Source organism: Catharus ustulatus, chromosome 8 (assembly GCF_009819885.2).
Source record: "Catharus ustulatus isolate bCatUst1 chromosome 8, bCatUst1.pri.v2, whole genome shotgun sequence".
Taxonomy (NCBI): Eukaryota; Metazoa; Chordata; class Aves; order Passeriformes; family Turdidae; genus Catharus; species Catharus ustulatus.
The window spans coordinates 24,868,448-24,889,563 of record NC_046228.1 but is presented as its reverse complement, the minus strand read 5'-3'; the positions used below and the strand labels follow the sequence as shown (position 1 = coordinate 24,889,563).

The 21,116-nt window shown below is 39.3% G+C and overlaps 1 protein-coding gene across 2 annotated transcripts in view; it reads right to left on the bottom strand.

Annotated features, from left to right (window-relative positions):
- Positions 1-21,116, bottom strand: part of RET (ret proto-oncogene) — a 73,542-nt gene that overhangs the window by 8,546 nt on the left and 43,880 nt on the right. For both annotated transcript variants that reach the window (XM_033066415.1, XM_033066417.1), the window contains exons 5-16: positions 19,974-20,175; positions 19,340-19,539; positions 14,924-15,182; positions 13,637-13,762; positions 12,753-12,863; positions 10,111-10,230; positions 9,222-9,478; positions 8,294-8,441; positions 5,009-5,116; positions 3,332-3,546; positions 3,114-3,236; positions 1,456-1,526 (exon numbers count right to left, since the gene is read on the bottom strand). In XM_033066415.1, coding sequence (XP_032922306.1) covers positions 1,456-1,526; positions 3,114-3,236; positions 3,332-3,546; positions 5,009-5,116; positions 8,294-8,441; positions 9,222-9,478; positions 10,111-10,230; positions 12,753-12,863; positions 13,637-13,762; positions 14,924-15,182; positions 19,340-19,539; positions 19,974-20,175 — 1,940 coding nt within the window. The remainder of the gene's footprint in view (positions 1-1,455; positions 1,527-3,113; positions 3,237-3,331; positions 3,547-5,008; positions 5,117-8,293; positions 8,442-9,221; positions 9,479-10,110; positions 10,231-12,752; positions 12,864-13,636; positions 13,763-14,923; positions 15,183-19,339; positions 19,540-19,973; positions 20,176-21,116) is intronic.

Genomic DNA, 21,116 nt, shown 5'->3' with positions numbered 1-21,116 from the left:
CCAGCTGGGCAATCTCTGCATGGTGTTGGATCCCATGCACAAGAAACACACTCCTGGGCTTACTTAATAGCAGCCCTCCAGGGAATAAATGGGAGGAATGCTACAGGATCCAGATGATCAATCAGCAATCAAAGAAGAGGCAGTTACACAACACCACAATCTGTTCTGGCCCCAAACCATAGTGACAAAACTGTTTTGAAGAAAATGAAGAAATTAAAAGTATGCTAAGAAATTTTTGAAGGAATTTTAAGGATTCTTTGGGAAATGTAATTTTAGAGAAGCATGTCAGCACAATGGGTACTCTGAGGAAAACAGAGACCCAGAAAAACCTATAAGCTGACCTAAGTAAAACTGAACATTCTCACCAGAATCATCCCTATTTTTTTCTTTTCTTACTCCAACAGAAACAAAGTAAAGGAAAATACTTTGGAAATTCATTTTTAAAGGAACTTCCAAGGCACACAAAATATTTTATTTCATTAAAACTGTTCTGATCAGAGAGAAGAGTAAAAAGTGAATAGTAATAATTTAGAAGTACAAATCTAAAGGTGCATATTTTGATATTCTGCTATTATCAAAATGGTTTTCCCCTCAAAGGGCAATGCCACCCAAATCAGCATTTTACTCCATTTGAATGTAACAAAACCATTACTTTAGTCAGATTCTCTTGTTCAAGAGAAACTTAAAAGTATCAAAATGCTACCAAGAAGAAAATCAGGCCTAAGTACTGCTGCTTTTACAATCCTTTAGGGCTTTTTCTCCTAAATAATCTTTAGCTTTAGAGTCTGCCTGGTGACTGGTCACAAGCATCGTTCACCCCAGCAAGAAATGAAATAATCTGATCCTGAATTTAAAATGCCTACAAACACTCCTCTGCTGGCCCCATGCTTATCACACATGGGAATAGCTTAGCTGAGTTGTTGCCTCCCCTTCATCATAGGTGGAGATTCCAGCATATCCCATCTTCAGGGTCTCTGTTTCCTTAATCATGAAAATAAGCTTGTATCTTGGCATTGAAACTGGACTGAGCTGACTGGAGTTCTGTCATTGATTTCAACAGGAGAGAGGTCAGGCATTAAATTCCCCTTCCTTTCCTCCACTCCATCCCTCACCTGCCACTCAGTGCTACAGACAAGTGATGAACAGAACTGAGAAGTTCAGGTATGACCATTACAACTCATGTCTATATATTCAAAGTCAATTATGTCACATGAACAGATCCAACCCTTGCTGATTTCAACAGGAATGATGTACATAAACACCTCTGATAAACTTTTATTCAGATTTAACTCAACAGCAAAAAACTGGGCATCACTGCCAGTTGATGGTGCCATCCCGACTTTCTTCATGTTTTCTTGCAAGAGTAATGGCTTTGGCTCCTACACACCTTGCTGTGCTTCCTCCCCCAGCTCCATAAACAAGCACACCAGAAAATATTTAAGAATTTACACTTACACATCACTTTGTGTTGTGTAGATATGGTCAAATAGTGACTCTATGGCCATCCACTTCACAGGGATTCGACCCTAGGAGGTAAAAAGCAGTTATGGTCAGAAAAGTAAGTTTCCAAGTGAATAAACAAGGTACTTATCTTCAAAATGGTAAAACACAGTTAGTTCATACTACAGCATTTGCCAATGCACTTGTGATTTAGTATTTCGTAAGAAAAACAGTGAGGAGAATAATTGCAGGAGTTTTTTAAAAAAATAGTTAATGTCTTTTCACACACATCAGCAACCTAATTATGCATGATAAGCTGGTGTGGTCACCAGTTGAAGTCAGATAAACTCAACTCTTAACAAAGAACTTTGAAAATGTGCAGATGCAAAAATTATGAGAAATGATGATTAAAGAGGGAGAACTATTTCATTTATACCAGGGATGAAGCACAAGTAGAAGTTCCTGGATGGTTTTAGAACTGAACCTGGACAGTCATATTTGGTTAATAGTTTCTAAGTGGAATCTACAAGTTGCTATTTTTCACTGGCAGAAATTCACTGAGAAAATCTGAGAAATCCACCCCAAATATTCATGAAAATCTAGGTTTGCAAAATTTCCAAGATGTTTCATAACCTTCACTGTATGATTAGCATTCATATGCCTTATTTCTCATTCTCATGAAAGCCATATATATCTATGCAAAAAGTATTTCAGTAGGATTTGAAACAACTTCTTCCTTCTCAAATTCTTCTTTTCCCTGTCTCCCCATCCAAGCAGAGATGCTCTGAATAATATTACAGTGATGAGCATCTCAGAAGTAAAGAGCAAATAGCCACCAAATGAAACTAAACTGCCAAACTGCCTTTATGCAAATGCATTACTCTCAAAATACAGAGCAATTGGTATAAATCAATGTAAAAACACACCCATCAGAAGACAGCTAAATGAACATGGCAATGCCCTTTTACATAAGAGCATGTCTTCTACAAGTTTTTTTCTTCACAACTCATTTTGACTTATGCAACATTCACACAAACTGGTCTTTAAAAACAGGGAATGCTAAACTAAAAATTCACAGTATTTATGGAAATCTTCTCATAAAATTTTGTAATTTTCACACACAAAAAAATTCTGTTGCCAACTCTTTCATATTAAGCCACAGAAGGAACTGAACCACCACTGCTCATTTGACACAGCCAGTGGGAAGCTGTGCTCACAAATATCACAGGACTGACTTGTGGAACTTTATATAAATTGTCCATATCTTTTTCAACTCTATGGTATTTTTAGTTTATATTTTTAATTATAAATAGGAAGAGAGAGAAAAAAGATGGGGTTTTTTGTTTGTGTTTTCATGTAGTTTGGTGAGGAACTGGATAAATAAGGAGTGGAATGGGAGGACTGGATAAAAGAGGAGTGGAAGAGGTAATGGTTACTTAAAGATTATACATATTTTTTATATATATATATATATATATATATATATATGTATTTCTATCCCACTGGTTAAGCTTATGATGTTGCTTCATTGTAATTTTTATTTCCTTAAAATAATTATCTTAAGTTCATAAGAACAGCCGTTCTCCATTTGATCCATGCTCAAGTCCCACAGTATAGATTCATTTTCTTGATCAGGCAATAATTTCCACTACAGTTTTTAATGCACACTGTACCTTGCTCCTCTTTACATACGAATCTTCTTCATATACATCACGTGAGAGGCCAAAATCAGAAATCTTCATTTTGCGCCCTTCTGCCACCAACACATTCCTGGCTGCTAAATCCCGATGCACAAGCTTTTGGAAGGAAACAACAGGAGTGTTTATGCTTCTTGTGGAGGACCCACGCTCCGTGTGTACCACAGCCTGAGATCAGCCCTGCCCTGCCCTACCTTCATCTCTGCGAGGTACTGCATCCCTCGGGAGATCTGCCACGCGAACGATATCAGGTCTCCCATGGTTAAGGCTCTCTCATCCGGGTTATCCAGGTAACTGGAATTTCTGTTGCCATCACTGCCCATGTAGCTCGGGCCCACTTTTCGGCTTTCCCTGAGGAAACTGCGCAAGGAGCCGTACTTGGCGTATTCCACAATTAAATACAGCGGGCCTGAAATACACAAACACACAACTCGGTGAACAATTAATAGATAACCATTTCAGGGGGTTTTTCAAACAAGTCTCTTCTAATCAGCACATTGTTTTGAACAGTCAGAGGCTCCAGACACCTCTGCCCTTTATGTTAAAAGCACTGAGTCAGCCATGAAATAAAGAGTATTTTTAGCTTAGATCCTCTATGCAAAGAGAACAAGTTTCAGGCTAAATTGAAGCAGAATGCTGGCTCTTGTCTACAATCCCTCAGCTAGATAATCTCAGACCAAAAAAACAGACAACCTTCATAAAAATTAGATCTGTGAAACAGCCAAACTTAGAGAAACTTTCAAATAAAAATAATCTTCTTGTGATATTGAGCTCAAATCACCTGCTAATTCCAGCACTGTGTTTAAGGTGCCTTGTGAGAGTACTTAGAAAGATTCTGGCATTACAATCCATTAATTTCTCCTACCCATTACCCCCATGAATAATACCTACTCTCAGTGCTGTAATGCTAAATACATTTGTCTGCTGTATCAAAGCCCTCCTACCTCATACGCTAAAGAATTAACTTGATATTTATTAAAAGCCTGTGACTCAGAAACATTTCACTTCCTTTGGGATAAAAAACACATTGTACAGAAAAGGAAAAAAAACTAACCCACCCCACTGGTTCATTACCTTACTAAGACTCAGAGATGACTCACTCCTGAATTACTTTCTACAGTCTACAACTAAAACTGACAATTGCAACAGAACTGGGTGGGCAAAGAAGGCAGAACAAGGTGGGCAAAGAGGTTGCAGAATCCATGCTGTGATTTTGGGCTGCACAACTGCAGATGCAAAAGGATGAGAACATTGCCATGCCACTCCATTTAAAATGAGCAATTCCTATGCACAACAAAATTTGCTTCATTGGCAATTTATAGTACATCTGTCTGCAGATTTTTCCCCTTGAAACATACTTGTTGATGACTATGTCATTTAGAAACCATTTTTTAACTAGAGGGAGACAATAGTTTTATGACAGTGGGGGAAAACTGAGTATCAACCTAACTATCCAGTTATATTTGTCTTTTTATGGCTGTAGTTGTCTATTTAATTGTTTTAGTATAAATAATAACAACAATAATGAAAACTCAAACTTGAAATGTAACTTATATTTGAAAACACTGGTTATTAACCTAATATAAAAATATATATTGATTGGAAGAGAATTTGTAGGACACTTGTTAATCTAAAATAACTTCAGAATCAAAATGTGCATTGAGGAAAACCACAGGAAGAATGCTTAGTTACACTGAATTAGTATTTCCCTTTCTTTTCAAATACTTTTTTTATATAGCCCTCTTTTTTCAGCCAACAGCAAATTTAAAAGATGCTCAGGAATTATTAAGCAGTTGTTGAAATCCATCAACAAACTGCATTTTATTTCCTTTCTGGATGGTTTTATCCTAGTAAGGAGTTTTAGTATTTACCATCTTGACTGCAGGCTCCGTAAAGCTTGATGACATGAGGATGGTTGACTTGTTTCAGAAGGTTGAACTCTGACAGGAGATCTCGCAGCTCACTCTGGGAAGCATTTTCTGCAGAAAGTGACCAAACACACAGTTTTGGTTAGGAAAGCATCACCCAAGAGCTCTCTACATACAGTCTGAAATATGAGATCTACCATCTCTCCCAGAGTTAGCAAGAGGTTGGAAAACTCTACTTCCCCACAGGAGAGAAATTGTCCCATCTCTGGTGTCCTGCAGTCATTCACATCAGAACCAAGGGAACGTGACCGCTGCTGCCCTGGCTCGGTAGCAGCCTGCTCTAAGCATTGCTCTGCTCTGACACAAATGACAGCAGAACAAGGAGGTCAGGCAAGAATCAGGAGCAGAGTCTGTAATGTCTTAAACATGCCATGAAATTATTACTGACCTTTTCTAGTGTTCTAAAGCAACTTCTTAGGGTGAATCAGTGCAAGAAAAATTTCAGAAGCACATGAAAGCCAAGACCTCATGTTGATCAAACAAAAAAAGACTAATCCACTCCGCAAAAGACATCTTCCAGCAGAGTAAACATCCACTAATTTACTGGCTTACTCTTGTAGCATACATCCAGATTTAGAGTTCAGAAGCTAAATGTACAGTTCAGACTGATTTTACTGGGGGACATGCATGCAGACTTCACTGATGTCAGTGAGAATCATGTGGCCCTAACAGGCTTTCTGAGCCTCTCATGTGTTTTGCCTTCTTGCAAAATTCTTCAGACTGACAAGCTTCCTCTTTGAGTGCAGCAGAGCCTGAAGGAGATCCCCAGTCATAAAGACACCAAAGGTCAGAGATAACCCTTCTTCTTCCTCATCCTTAATCTCTCTGACACACAGAATGAGCCTGGATAGTTCCTCCAGTGTCAGTACTGGGCATTGACAAGGATGTGTTCATTCTGATTTAAGGATAATAAAAACAAGTTTGGCTTCTGCTCTTTGTACTGTGTGCTTTTTTCATAAAGGCTGTGAACACCAAAGGATTTATTTGCCTATTCATGTGTGACCAGTTTGCTCTCCTTATAAAAACAGTTATTGTGTTCTGCTCTTATGTTTGTATCAGAACTGTATGTTTGTATCTGCCTTATATTATCTTGTAGTCTAAATCTGCACTCAGAGTAGAGAATCTTCTATTACAGGAAGCAAAATATCAGTTGGCCTCTCACTACTGATAAAGACTATAAAAAATTATGTGAAACAAAAATTAAGAATTTCAAGGTAATTCCTGTATGAAAATTTCTAATTTTTAGCTCTGGAGCTGTGTGATGTGAGCAAACAGAATAGAGCAAAGTTCCCCATCTACCATGCCTGTTTGTCTGCCAAAGAAAGTAACTATGAATGGAGAAATTTAGGTCTAAAGCTGTATGCCACTCATTTTAACAAACTGTGAATACTTTGTATTTATGTACTGGTTGGTGATTTCCCCTTTTATTTTATTGTAATGAGGCCAGTCATATCACACAGGAGGTAATTTGTAGGAGAAAAGTGGTAATAATGGGCTGAAAAAAACGTTATCCACCTGTTCCTTTAAATCTTCATCCACAGCTTCCAGACTATTTTGGCTCAGCTAACTGCTCACTGCTCCCTCCACAGTACCTAATGCCAAGGTGTCACAGCAGGGAGAGCCCTGCCCTGGTCTGTTCTTAACCAGATTGTGCCAATCCGCTCAGCTCAGGCAGGAGATCTCTTTTATGCAGCAAAAGGCAACACCATACCGTGTGCCTACCCCTGCCTTTTGAATATCAGTCAGTGAGTAACAGTCCCAAACACTTGGACAAATGACCTGCTCTGCATCTGGTACAGGGAAAGCATGGGTGGTGCTGGCCTGATCCAAAGTAACTGTCCTTTGTCCTTCCTGGCAGCAATGCAAAGGCCACTGAAGCTAATGCACCAATCCTTATGCTTCAATTGCCATGTGTGAACAGTAAAGTTAAGCCAATAAAAGCACATAAATGTTTGCAGAATGACAAATGTTCTCCACAGTCAAGTAGGAAAATGGAATTTCAGGTGACTATCCGCAATTTAATTTACATTACAGAGGGATTCATTAGAGCCTGAAGAATTACTGTAAATGTCAGATCAATTTATTTCAATAAGGTGCTTAAAATAAAGATTTACTCCTTCGCATTGTTAATTCTGTCAATTTTTTCCTTCATAATAGATAGGGAAAACTGAATGTCAAACCATTTGCAAGTAAAAGCAACATTTTTGAAACTATGAAACTATTTTTGAAATGTTTTTCACTATGTCTTGAAATCTGAACTCAGTCACACGTTGATGAAAATGTGCTAGAAAAAGCAGTATCACTAGGTGCACAAACAAACATGAGATGAAATAGTGACTATTGTACTGACAGTGTAATACAATACAGGTCATTACTTGAGTATTATAAGCAATAGTTAATTAATCTTCACTTCAGAAAAATCTTAGACTTCCTCCATGTACCTACTGAGCACTGAACCTCCTGCAATGAAGGCATGCACTGCATAATGCATTTACTTCTTAGGTAAAGTGGGGGGATATACAGCATCTTTCCTCTCAAGGAGCAGTAAGTGTGCTTTGAATGTAACAGAAATGGTAATAAGAAGTATAACATTTTCCTGTAATTACATGCTTTTACTTTATAAGCAGCAGTGAACGGTTCAGTGCAAGGCCTTGCATTATCATCTTAACATTATCTAGGCATACAGATTTAAAGTCTTAGGGAAAACTGAAAACAGCAGGAGACAGCACTAGGTTATTCAAGCCATTTTGACAAATCTCCTAGTGATTGAAAAGCAGATCAGAAAGTATAAAACCAGACAGAATTGTAAATCAGGAGAGTAAGTTAACAGGTCTGTTCTGTCTCTTCACATGATTGCAACATGATTTATTTAAAATGCTTTGTCCAAGAAAACTAGATAGATGAAAAGAATCAGAAAGCTTTAACAAACCCTTGCAACATTTCCATCAATGCCAAACAAAATTGAATATATTTGCTATGTTAAGACAGAGGCTCCTTGCACATCATGACTTAGAATTACTTATTTGAATCAATGCGATGCTAACTGCTAAAGCCACAAATCTGCAGATTGTGACTGTCAGAATATATCAGAATGCTGGAAGGAAGAGAGGCTGTGACACTGCTGGGTTTTTAGCTGACCTTCTGCTTTCACACTTGCCCCTCTTAAAATCCATTCAGAGGCTACCACAGATAGTTTGCAAATAATTTCAAGCTCTGATGGGAAGGTACCTTTTAACATTTTCACTGCCACAGTGGTATAGCCAGCTCTTCCCTTGAGTCGGAACGCTGTCGCCTTGACAACCTTTCCGAATTCTCCTTCTCCAAGGGTCTTGCCCAGAACTAGGTTCTTCCGAGGGAACTCCCACTTTGGATCTTCCTGCAGGAGAGAAAGAAACTCTGTAAGATGAAACGAGGGAAGGAGTGGCTATTCCTCCTATTCAGTGTGCAGTGTTTGGTTGCCCATTTTATCAGCATCAGTGTATTCTTATAAAAGCTTCTGGATATCGAGGAACTGCACAAGGTCTATGAAGACCTCACTACCTAACACTCAAATAGATTTGATGTAAAGTGGCAGTGTTTCTCTACCATGTTGGTTCATGAAATGCCCCATCTGACAGGAATCCTGGGCAGTGTGTCATTCAAAGCAGGAAAAAATAGAGTAAAGGTATGACAGCAAAAGTCTTAAATGTGGACAAAACTCGCACACCAACAGAGACCTACAATGTGTATATCAGAAATCAGGAAGAGATCTCAGAAGGGACTTTTTGTAATGTTTTAAACTTAGCTTTGTTGTACTTCAGCTCATCACAGAGAGTACAGACCTGCTGATCATTAGTACTTAACTGGACAGTGTTAAAGGCAAAACCACAGTACTGTCACATGCAGTTACATTAATAAAAATCATTGGCTTAAATTAGACCTAAAATGATACAGTGTATTAAAGCATAACAAAAAAGGAAGAACATACTGGCCTTATAGAGCAAATCAAAATGTTTATCCAATTACTCAAGAAGTATCTTCAGTGCACCTGACTCCCTTTGCTGTTATTTGAAGGTCATGGGTGTTTCCATAAATGGACTGCATTCTTGTAACATCGTCTGCATGCACAAACAAGGCTGACATCAAAACAGAGCTTGCAAAATGGCATCAGGCTTACTGGTATTTTGAAGGTGTCCACAGACACCTGGTTCTCCATGGAATCCAGGGAAGGCCGGCGGACGTTGCTGGAGGAGTAGCTGATGGGGTAGGACTGCGCCGGGCGCCGGAACGTCATTTCCGCGGAGGCGATGGGCGGCTTCGGGGAATTCTTGTGGTAACGGTGGATGCAATAGTAGGAAACCAGCACGGACATGACAAAGCACAGCACCACTGCCCCCGTGATCACTGTCTTGCACATGTCATCACACAGTTGCTCTGTGGACCAAGAAGAGCTTCTTAGAACTTTCCTTGTGGTCTCTTACTTTTGCATAATAATTCAGTTTTAAAGATGCAAACTACTTCATGCTCTGTTTATTATCAGCCAAAATAAAAACAATTTTAAATATCCATTATCTGTTTCAAACAACTGCACAAAGCTTTTTTGTTTAAACAAAGGTCAAGGAAAAACGTAATGCACTCCTCCTGCTAACAGCATGGGTGATGGTTATCTCTGACATTTTGAAGCTGAGGTTTTTCAGAAATTATCAGGAAGCTGGAATTACTTGAAAGTAACAGAAATCATTATTCTAATACTCCAAGCTGCCTCTGCAAATATCAGGTAAATCTCACTGAAATGCAAATGGTGCTGGAAATCAAAGGATGACCGACTTGTTTGTCAAGTAGCAATGAATAAAAACGAATCTTTAGCCGAAGCTATAAATAACCCACTCTGGAAATTTTCAGGCTCCATAGGGGATGACAAGGTGCCAGTTTCTCACTAGTTGTGTATTAGTAGTCTCTGACCAAAGATAGGATTTATTGACATGGCCATAAGTGTAGACTGTTCTATATGTGTACATGATACATACAGAGAAAAATATTACAATGAGAACAGCAGAGAGACTTACCTTTGATATCATCTTTCTCACAGTAACAGTTCTGTCTTGGGAAGCAGTAACAAATCCCATGTCCTGACTTAATTCCAAGATTTCCAATGCCCTTCCCATGGCCACCAATAATGTTTCCACCTAATCAAATACAGACAACAGGCTAAGATTCTCACATGTAGATAAAGGGATTTCCATGGATTTACCCCAATATGAATCTGAAATATGACCAGGCAACACAGTGCAGGGACAATTACATGGACTCCTGAGGGAGACTGAAGACTCTAAATTCTGAAATCTCTGGGGTCCTGAAATGGGGGGACCTTGCACTGTTTAAACATTAGTCCTCATTAGCAGTTAGTGAGCTCTGTTCCTGCTTCTGATGCCAATTTCCCCTTACCTTGGAAAAGACAGCCTACTGCTCTGGTATCATTTGTTCCACTGTCAAATGGAGATAAAAACACTTAACCATCTCTGCAAAATGCCACATAACAATCTAGTCAAAGCACTAAGAGCAAATGCCAAGTGCAAGTGACAAAAAAATGAATCTCACTATCTAAAAATGCATTGTTTAACATTAGAAAAAAGAGCAGAAACCCATACTCTTGATTTCAAGTAGTTCTTCATGAAGAATAATAGCAACTGCATTTGCAAGTAGTTTTTTTTCTGTATATTTTATAAAAATGACCAAACAGTAGTTACACTTTTATTTCTAAACTGCCTTAATCACAAACAGCATCTTACAGACAGCTCAGGTGGTTAATTTTGCAAGAGACTGCTGAGTCACTGCCCTCTGAGCTGACACTTAAAAGCACAGGTGTTCCCAGAAATTCCTCCTTATCCTCCCTGCCTCTCCCCAGCCAACTTCCTCCATCATGAAGAGGTGATGAAATAAAGTTTCCATTTGCCACAGAAAATCCTATGTATTTATCTGTATCTGCCTATGTTTGAAGGCCTGGAAGAAGAAGAAAGCAGGGAATGAGCCAGTCCTACCTCACCTGTTCTTGAGCAGTTGCTTACTACATGAAAATCTCTTGCTCAGAATGCAATTAGGTTGCCTCTATTTGATAGGCACAGACACAGCCACAGCAGCTGCTTCAGCTCAGTGCCCTTGAATGTAATATTCATAGTGTTACTGTGAGAAAGCAATTTTGGGACTCAAGGACATGGCCATCATAATGACAAATGAATTACAAAAATAAGTATTTTCACAACTCTCTGTACTTAAAGAATATCCTTGATCTTAACATCTTGGCCTATTTTTTGTTTGTCATTCCCAAAAAAATGTCCTCTGCCAGTAAAAGCTGATAAAATGGTACTCCTGCAGCTCTGAGCTCCCAGAACACACTCATTTTTTTGTCTGCAAGTATACTGCTTTTGGGCACCAGCCCAAGTTCTCAATTGTGTCAAGTCATGTACACAATTATTCAACTCAGGTGTTAAAAGGGCATGTATAACATCCTGAAAACTTGTCTTACTTGCCTGGTTATTATCCAGTAAGACAACATTTCTTTCAGGCTTTATTGAGCAAAACATTTGATGTTGCATATATTGTACATATTTTAGCATTGCAGCCCCTGGCACAAATATTTCCACTTTCAAAATGAAAAATTATTGCTATTATTACCAATAAAGAATTCTTTTCAGATGATTAGAGAAGTCACTTGAATTTCCTTCAAGCATTTCTTCCACTTAAGGGATTGTTTTTATGCACTCTGATGAAATAATTGTCTGATAACAGTAATTTACAATACACAATCCATTCTTGCATTTAAGAAATACTGAGAAGCCTCTTTAGTAATTAATTTTACAGAAGAACATTAAGTCCCAACCTGTAAGAAAATGCTAGTTCCTCTAAGACTCTATTTAATATCTAAACTTGGAGTACATAATGTCAGAGTCAGAATAAGTATTCAAGAAATATGTATGTCTTTATTCCTGAATTAGACTGTCAGATAAAAAGATCCACCTAAAAATTGTCATCTCACAGAAGATGGAAATTTCTCAAAAGAATTACACTATTTTTTCTACCCTGTATATCTTCAGGGTGAGTTGTGAACTTGCAGGTATTGACAGGTGTATGAGTGGAGTGTAGAAATATATGCTCAAGTAAAAAGAACCAACACAAATGCATTTCAATTCTTCCTTCATATACTCTGCTTAGATGAGTCTCTGCCTGGATCTTCAAACAGGTAAGGCATTGAATCATCCTGATGGCCACCTGTCAAAATAGGGCAGGTACATCTCCCCAGATGATCTTTTGTAAACACACTTATTTTAAATGAAAATTTTTTGCTTCTTACTTATTTACTCAGGAGTTCAAATAGGCATGGTTCCTATCGTACTGTACTTGAGTTAGGAAGTGCGGCATTGAATCTATAGCTCTTCAGCAAGTTTCTGCACTGAAATACACCACCTGAGAATGAACAGGGAGCAGAATGGGAATTACTGAGAAAACCTCATCCCTCCATCAGTCAGCCAATGGGTGTCACCTGCCTGGCCCAAAAAAGGCCAAGATTAATCCCCATAACCTTAACTCACTTGTATGATTCCAATGCAAGTGTGACAATGCAGAGCTTGTAAAGGTATCTGCACTTGGGAAAAGGACATTTGAGAAGTGATCAGAGGTGAAACAGAAAAGCCCATCCTAAAACATTCCCTACTTGTGCAGTCCTGCGGGCACACAGCCGGGTCTCTGCCCTCCACCACATCACAGATGCCATCTGGACAAGTCTTGATGCTCGGGGTGCACGTGGAGTAGTTTGTGGTGATCCCTGTTAACACAGAAACAAGCTGCACTAATACCACGGGGAGGGAAAGTGCATTGCATCTTCTCAGGGCACACTAACACTCCAATGCCCAGGTTATGGTGCCTTTTAAAACGAACATCTGTGACTACAAACACCTGCTAAAGTAATAGGCAAGACAACAGATAAAGACAACTGGAAGAAGTAATTTTTTGCTATCTTTTCTGCTTTTGACAGCCCACTGGTCACGTCACTTGCAGTTACTGTGAACACTGCTTGAAAAAGAGCTGGCTGACCACTCTTGAGACTGAAGAGCAGCTTTCACAACTGAGATTTCTCTACACAATTTCACCCACTTGAATACAAGGGTTACAAGTGGCTGTAGAGAATATATGACACTTGAGCAGTTTGAAAGGATCAAGCACCGATACAGATTCATTGCTCTGGAAGAGTCAAGTACGGTCAGATCTGTGCTACAGACCACAGAAAGAGACCTTGCTTTGTGCTCACTGTCTTCTGGGTGCACCTGCTCCAGAACACTGCTGCAAGCTCAGTTCACTACCTGCTGTGTATGTATCATGTTCAGCATCACCAGGGACAAGATGAAGAACGGTCCTTCCGACTTCACCTCATTTTCCTTTTTATTGCATACTTCATATGGGTATTATGATTATTTTTTTTAGCCCCAGCTACTGTGTAGTTTAACATACCATGTTTTCCAGCCAGAATAAATCAGTTTGTATCTACGGAACTCAAATGCACAATTACAACTAAACAGAAGGTTGACAACATAAATGTACCTTTCCCACTCCCCTGTCTCCACTGGCATCTTCCTGTTAGCACTCCCAGGCCACCACACTCTTCACATTCAGCACGGTGCTTACTGATAGCACAAGAGTCAGGGCAGTCCTCTTCTTTTTTTAAAACTGTCGGGAAAAATTCAAATGAACACACAAGCAGGTCAGCTCAAAACAGGACAACTTTGTTTTTAGGGATAGATAGGAAGGAAAGAAAAATGAAGAAAGCAGTGAAAGACTGAAAACTGAGTGACTCAACTATCAGTAAACTTAAGAGACCAATCAAAGAAAAGCCCAGTTGTTCCTTTTCTGTGAAATAAAAGATAAAAAGCAAGATCATGAAGGCATGTTTATGTCTGCTTGACAGCACACTGTCATTGCCTAAGAACTGTGGATATGTGCAAACATACTGATAACAGAAGAATGGAGAGCACAAATACTCAGAGCTTCATACAGAATGTTTAATTAATGTTTAATTAATACTTAGTTCTTGGGCTAACACAGTAGTAACCCAAAGAGCACCAGCTAGAAATGTGTGTTTTCAGACAATATGAGGCTTGTACAAAAAGAAAAGTCCACCTCATGTTTTTGTTTCTTTTTCTTCAGTTTGCTCTTGGCATAGGAGTTTCTGATCTGATAAAACATAACAGAGGTGTTTATCAGGTACAATTGTATGGTTTTGTATAAAATGCAATATAGTTTATAAAGAAATGTGTATGTTTCCAGTGAAATCCTCCTCTGCAGCTGTCACGGGATATTTCTAACTTCCTTCCCCACAAGGGTGGATCATCACACTGCCCTTAAGAACTTGAATTTGGTGTGACTGCTACATGAATACTAAGAAAACTGTTCAAAAAATTGTAAACAGGAGGAGGAAAAAAATCAGTGAACAAACATATTTAGACCATATAGTTCTTTCTTCAAATAGATATATATATACATACACACATATACCTATAGACACTTTTTCTTCTTTCAATGGAATACATGAAATACAAAATAAAGATCACACACACACACACACATTAAAGATTCTTCTAAATCAAAGGTCACCATGAACACTATGAATAGCATATAATATCCCACCTTTCTGTGCATTAGTTCTTCAAACAAATAGCTACTACAGGAAGGTAAAAATAAAAGAAAACCTCAAAATCCAAACTCTGTGATCCTTATCTTGTATCACATTTCCATTGTTAAAGCCATCACTTTAGAGATCAGCCTGCTAATGCATCACCACGTACTGGTAACGCTTGTTAATAAATGAACAGTTTTGACTGGGGTACTCACCAGTCCCTTCCAGGACAACAGTGAGGAGGGTTTTGGTGTGTTTCCTGCTCTGCTTGTCTGTAGCTTGAACAGTGTACTGTATTTCCTTGCAGTCAGGCCTGCGCAGCGCAGAGGAATCGTTCACAAAGAGGCTCCCATACTTGCCCTCTCGTCCCTGCAGGATGCTGACAGGATAGCAGCTCGCATTGGGGGACAGCAGCTTGTAGCTGATGTTTACACCACGGAATTTCATGCAGTTTTCAATGCAGATCTTTCCTATCTAGGCTCAAACACCAACAAAGAAATCACAGACAGGAACAAAACTCTACACAAAAAATATTTAGTGCTTCTCAAAACATATCTGAAATGAAATGGAGCATACTATACCTTGCCAAATTCAGTGTTTATTTGGGGTTTACAGATTTGTTATTTTCCTATAAATGCAATATGTAAATGCTTTAAATGCAATTTATTCTCAGTAAAAATGAGATGTAAAACATTACTGTTGTCTTCAAACCAGCAGTGGAAATGGAAAAAAGTCTTGACACAGACTCAGTGGTATTTGGGGCCTACTGCTAATGGTCAGCAGTGTTCAGAGAAAACAAGACCCTGTGATTTGGGAAACCCTGATTTCAATCTCTGCTTTATCCCAGGCTGACCATCCAAAATAACTTTTATTGTTTTTGAGAAATCAAAGAGCTCAGCATGAACAAAGGCTGAGACTCTCTTCAAATAAAACAGAAATGGCTATGACATAACTTTTATAATATTACAGTCCAAAAGTTTCTGGACAGAAGAGCTCTCTGAAAGGCTTAGAAGGAGTAAGAACCTCATTGTTTCTCATCTGCAATTTTAAAACATTTTAATCTAAAAATGAAAATATGTTGGTTTGCCACATTTAAACTTCTGTGTGCCAGAGTATCTAGGCTAGAACACTCCTCAGTCTAAAACACATCATCTAAGAAGCACAGGAATGTAAAGCTCCATCTCCTGTCCAGCTCTTATAGGAACTGATCCAAAGCTCACTTTGCTTTTTCCATTTAAAAGAGTGGGATTTCCATCAGGCCCAGAGGCATTGGCTTTCTTTGCAGGGAAAACCACAATGTGAAGGGTGGGGTGTTATTGAAAGGAACTTGGTGATGGATTATTTTCAAATGCTGCAGTTCAGAAATGTTTTCAAGAAACACCACTGCTGGTAAAAGCATATCTGTACATCTTGGTTTCAGCATTCTTACTAAAGAATGTTATAAAACAAAGACGTTTTTGTGTACTAAGACCTCTTCCCATGAACCTGGACTATTTAAAGTCAAAGAGGAAGCTTTTGCAGTTCTAGAAGCATGCTTTGTTATAGGATAATCTCACTTCATCTGACTTATGCCCATTCACATCACTGATGGCTCATTTGGCACTGCTCCTGTCGGGATTTTAGGTGGCAGGATAACATAGACTATTAAAGCCATCAGAAGCAAGGACATTTCTTTCTGGCTGTCTCCTCTCCACAACATGCTGGGACTGGCAGGAAGAAGAAGACAAGATTTCCACTGTTCATAAACTCTGTCTAGACACAAGGTCTAGACAAGTCCCTTCCAGAAGCGCGTCACCACAGCTTTGGTGCCGCACCACAACTGGCAGCGCTCTGCAACTGCTCGGATGGTGCTCCTTCCAGTGCTGATTCCATGGCATTAACCTCTAACTACATCAAACTGTCCTTCCTGCCTACTCTGCCATAACTGCTCTTTCCAGGCACCTTTTTGATCACAGCAATTTCCTTCAATGGGGTTGGAGAAGATCCCATAAATTCAGGGTCCCTGAAGGGCGGATTATCCTTAGATTGTCCTGGCACATTGGCCAGTTTTGCTCTTTGTATAATTTGAGAACAAGCTATAAAGGCATCCCTCAAGAAATTTCTATGAGAAAGACAGACTTTCTCTTTTTGCCTAATTCTGCTAAGGAAAGTCCAACCTTGTAACTTTGTTCTGCCTCACAAGTTCTGGAGCCAGCTCAACTCTCAGGAGCAGCAGAGCACAACTCCAGAGGAAAAAGGTATAAGCAGGTACTTCCCCCTTCTCATGAGGGTGAAATACCAAGTAATCAGGGTAAAGGGCAGTCAGGTATAACACCAGCTTACAGGGGAGGAACTTACAAACCTGCAAGACTCTCAAGAGTTAACATAGAAATACTGTTATTAGAAATAAGAACAGAAAAATCCATCTTTCAAGTTCCAATGTTTAATAAAGTCTGGATAATGATACTGTTCCTCTTCACTGAATTCCAGGAACATTTGGACGTATAACCTCTCTAAAAATCTCAGCCAGTGTTATTCATCATTTGTCTCAGTAAATGTCAATAGAGCTTTAAGTCCTTTGATAAGTTAAATGCCACTGGGCAAGCCTGCACTGTCAGGCCGTGCTTCTGTTATTCAATTCATTTAGCTGCTCAAACAGACAAATGGCATCAGCCCAGCAGTTAATAATTTCTTCACGCTCCTGTGTTTTCCTTAGGGCAAGAGACAGTTCAGCCTTCATATTGATTTGGCCCAGTACTTTCCCTGACTACTCTGGCACATCAAGGCTAATTATGCAGCCAACTTTAATAATGTGAAGTGCTGGGGACTAAGCTGCTTACACTGACTTGTGCTCCAAGCTGAGCACACTGTAAATTCAAACCCAGTTTCAGAAGTAAGTGGATGACACTTTAACTAACTGAGAACACCATCTCCAGAGCCAGGACGAGTTTTGCACTTCACTGCTCAAGAACCAGAACAAAATCTCTTTGTGAATTTGTGTTTAGGCAGCACAAAGAGAAAGATCTCTTCCCAGAGACCTGGAGTTCTTGCCAGGAACAGTTTTCCCTGCTACTACTGCCACCCAGTGAAACTGCACAATTAGTGGGAAATGCCACTGTTTTCAAAGATCCTAAAATTCCTTTTCACATGACAACATTCAACACCAGTAGCTTTAAAAGTCAACTGTTTTTTTTTGGTTTTGCACTCTGAAACTAAAAAAAGCCACATAGTCCCAGATTTTAAAACTAAAGTGTTCAAGCAATGCAGGGTATGCATAGATGACCATGGCTGCCCAGATTTAATCTGGAACTCATTCATTCATAATACTGCCATTCATAATATTGTATGCGTACACTTATACATAAAATCATTCCCACATTTGTTTCAATTACAGTCATGTTGTGACACAGATACAAGGGTTCTAAATGCAAGGGTTAGACTATGACTATCTTACACACCTGTGCTATTATTTCTCTTAGGAGGAAACCTAGGTTTCTCCCTATCCTGAGGCAACAGGCAAGGATAAAGCTCTCACAGTCTGGTGCTACAAAAGCCTCAAACCTAACATCAAAAATAATTTGATCTGCACAAAGAGAAAAGACTATCCTCTGAAGTTTCTAACAGACTGCAAATTGAAAAATTACAGCCACAAGGCACCATTAAATATCATAAAGGAGTAGCTTTTGTAGTGAGGCTACTACATAAACACACTTGGTACCTTTTTCTTACTTAGGATTTTCACTACAGACTATGGACAAAATATCCCTTGTCAGAGCAGTAGAATTTTTATTGGTCACGTACAGCCTGTTCTGTATTCTGAAGAGCTATCAAGCTCCAATGTATTTCATCAGATTAGATATAAGAACATGCAATATATCTAACTTCCCTTTTTCTTTCTTTTTAAAATTAGCCAGAGGCTCAAAGATTAATACAACTTAATTTGTCCTAAAAATTCTTCTAATGAATTGGTTTTCTCTGCAATTGGGATGACCATATTTAATCTCAGTCCTCCTCTCTGCTACAATAGTTACAAGGCATGCTTTCCAGCAGCTCTCCCAAAAGGGTTCACCACCGATGTTTTTAACATTCACTTTCATAATACTAATTATATTGAACTAGTTCCTTATTAATGTACATGTTCCATAGGAATTACATTTTAATTTTCACCTGATTAATGTCAACCTGTTAGAATGTGTCTCTGGAAGCATTGTTAATGGCAACGGTGGTGATTAAGCTAAAACAAGGGTTAAATTAGGAAACACATTAATTACTAACTAGCCATTACCTAAAGAAAAGCCATTAATATACTGAGACTGCAATAGCTAGACAAATTCCTTTTTTTTGCCCTTGACATTGTTGCAGTTATTCATCCCTAGGCCACTCATGGCTTCAAGTCCTTCTGTCCACAACACACTATTTCTCTCCATTAGCACTTCCATGCGCGGCCCCTCCTCTGTCATTACGTGGTGGGAGAGGTAATGCCCAGCTGACCTTCTACCTGCTACATCCAGCAACAACCACAGTGATAACACATTGTTCAGTGATGCTGCTTAAAACAGTTTAAACCAATGAGGACTGTAATGCATCTGGCCCCAGTGAGCCAGCTCTGAAGCTCCACCAGAAAGGGGATGTACAATTATCATGGTTCTTACCTGTGCAAAGCGTTCAGCATTTCTGTTCACTGTGAACTGGTAAGTTATGTTCGAAAACTGAATGCTGACAGGGAGGATGGAGACATTGAAATGAAGCATCACTGATCTTTCTGGGCCATGAAATTCTGTGTCATTCACCAAAACATCCAGCTGGAAGGAACGATGCTCTGTGACTGAAATGCTTTTATTCAGTACCAGTTCTGTGAAGGAAAAGATTAGTCTATTAGCAACCCACATTATCTGCAAATGTATCTTTTAATACTGCAAGCCCAACAAAAATAGATGTATCAAATTTAATTATATACATCCAAGTTTCCTAACAGGAAATAGAAGGCAAGTTAAATATGAAGTATGCTCTTATGGAGTTATGCTCTCTGCCATTCAAGATGTTTGGGAGGCCTTCTTCCCTTTTACCTACCAAGCTGAGAACCCTACAATCAAAACCTCCTGCCTATCAGTTTATACATCATCATCCCACACATTCCATATTGCAGAGATGCACAAGCTTCATTTTTTCAGTACATATTTAAAACTCAAATTTTGTCATTATTTGAAATATCTCAGCAAAATTCAAGAGCTTATTAGTCAACTACTAACAAGCAACTTCTCCTCTACTTGAAGAAAGAGTCCTTACTGTACTCATGCCGAGTTCCCCTCACTTGGCTGCCATTTGGGCTGAAGTGGATTTCATCGAAGATGTGCTCCACACGAAATGTCTCACTTATCCAGGGGTCATCAGTGATGATGGTTCCTGTGTATTTCTTTCTGCTGCTTTCAAGGGGATAAATAGGTGTGGTGTCTGCATCGTACACGGTCAGCGTGGAAAGAACAGTGCCCTGGTAGGAAACAACAAATGGCATTGCTGAAAGACCCAAAGTTTCTTCTTTTGATAACTGTTTTGGAGATTGAAATACTGGTCAAGAAACCCAGGCAAATGTACTCATAGGTGTCTTGTCAAGACTTGTTCTAGTCAGGAGATGGCAGCAAACTCCTAAAATCAGTCTTTTCCCTTCCAGACAGAAGCAGGATCAAAACGTACTTTGAAGGGAAAACTGGCTACCAAGAGATCTGGTTGTTAGGAAACAGAAGTTCTCTCATGAAACGCACATCATTTATGCCCCCCCATTCCCAATTCTTCTCTATACCATTGGCTTACAAAGGGTCCTTGCTCCCACAGAAGAGCCCACATGTGTACTTCTCTACTGAAGTAAGGGGAGTGTGTGTGCAGGGGCATCAAAGACACCAGGGATTCAGACCTTTTGCAAGATCATCTTGCAAAAGTAAGAGAAAAATGGGAGGACACCATTAAAACAAGATCCTGGAGCTCACCATTAACAGCCTGGAAACTTCACAGGTGCAGTGGTTTGTCTGTAGAAGTCAACCGCTACTTCTACAGCATCCTAATAAATGTTCTGCACATAGTCCTGATACATTACACAGATTTGCATGTATGCAACCAATACACACACACACACTTGCTCTAACAACACTATTTTAATACCCCAGAGGAAGCAACCCTGTAACAAACGGAGCGAAGTATGGAGAAATCCAGAGCAATCCTGACCACAGACGCATCAATTGTCCATCCTGACCTTGAAAACTGCTCCAAATTCTTCACACTTTTAATCACTAACCCAAACTCCCCATTCTTTGGGACTTGAGTGAGACATAACTTGGGGCAGAGGAATCCTACAAACAGCATTTTACAACCACAGATGTGCAGAGCATGGCGTGGTGATGGGCTTGTTGCCAAGATCCATTACCCAGGCAGAACATG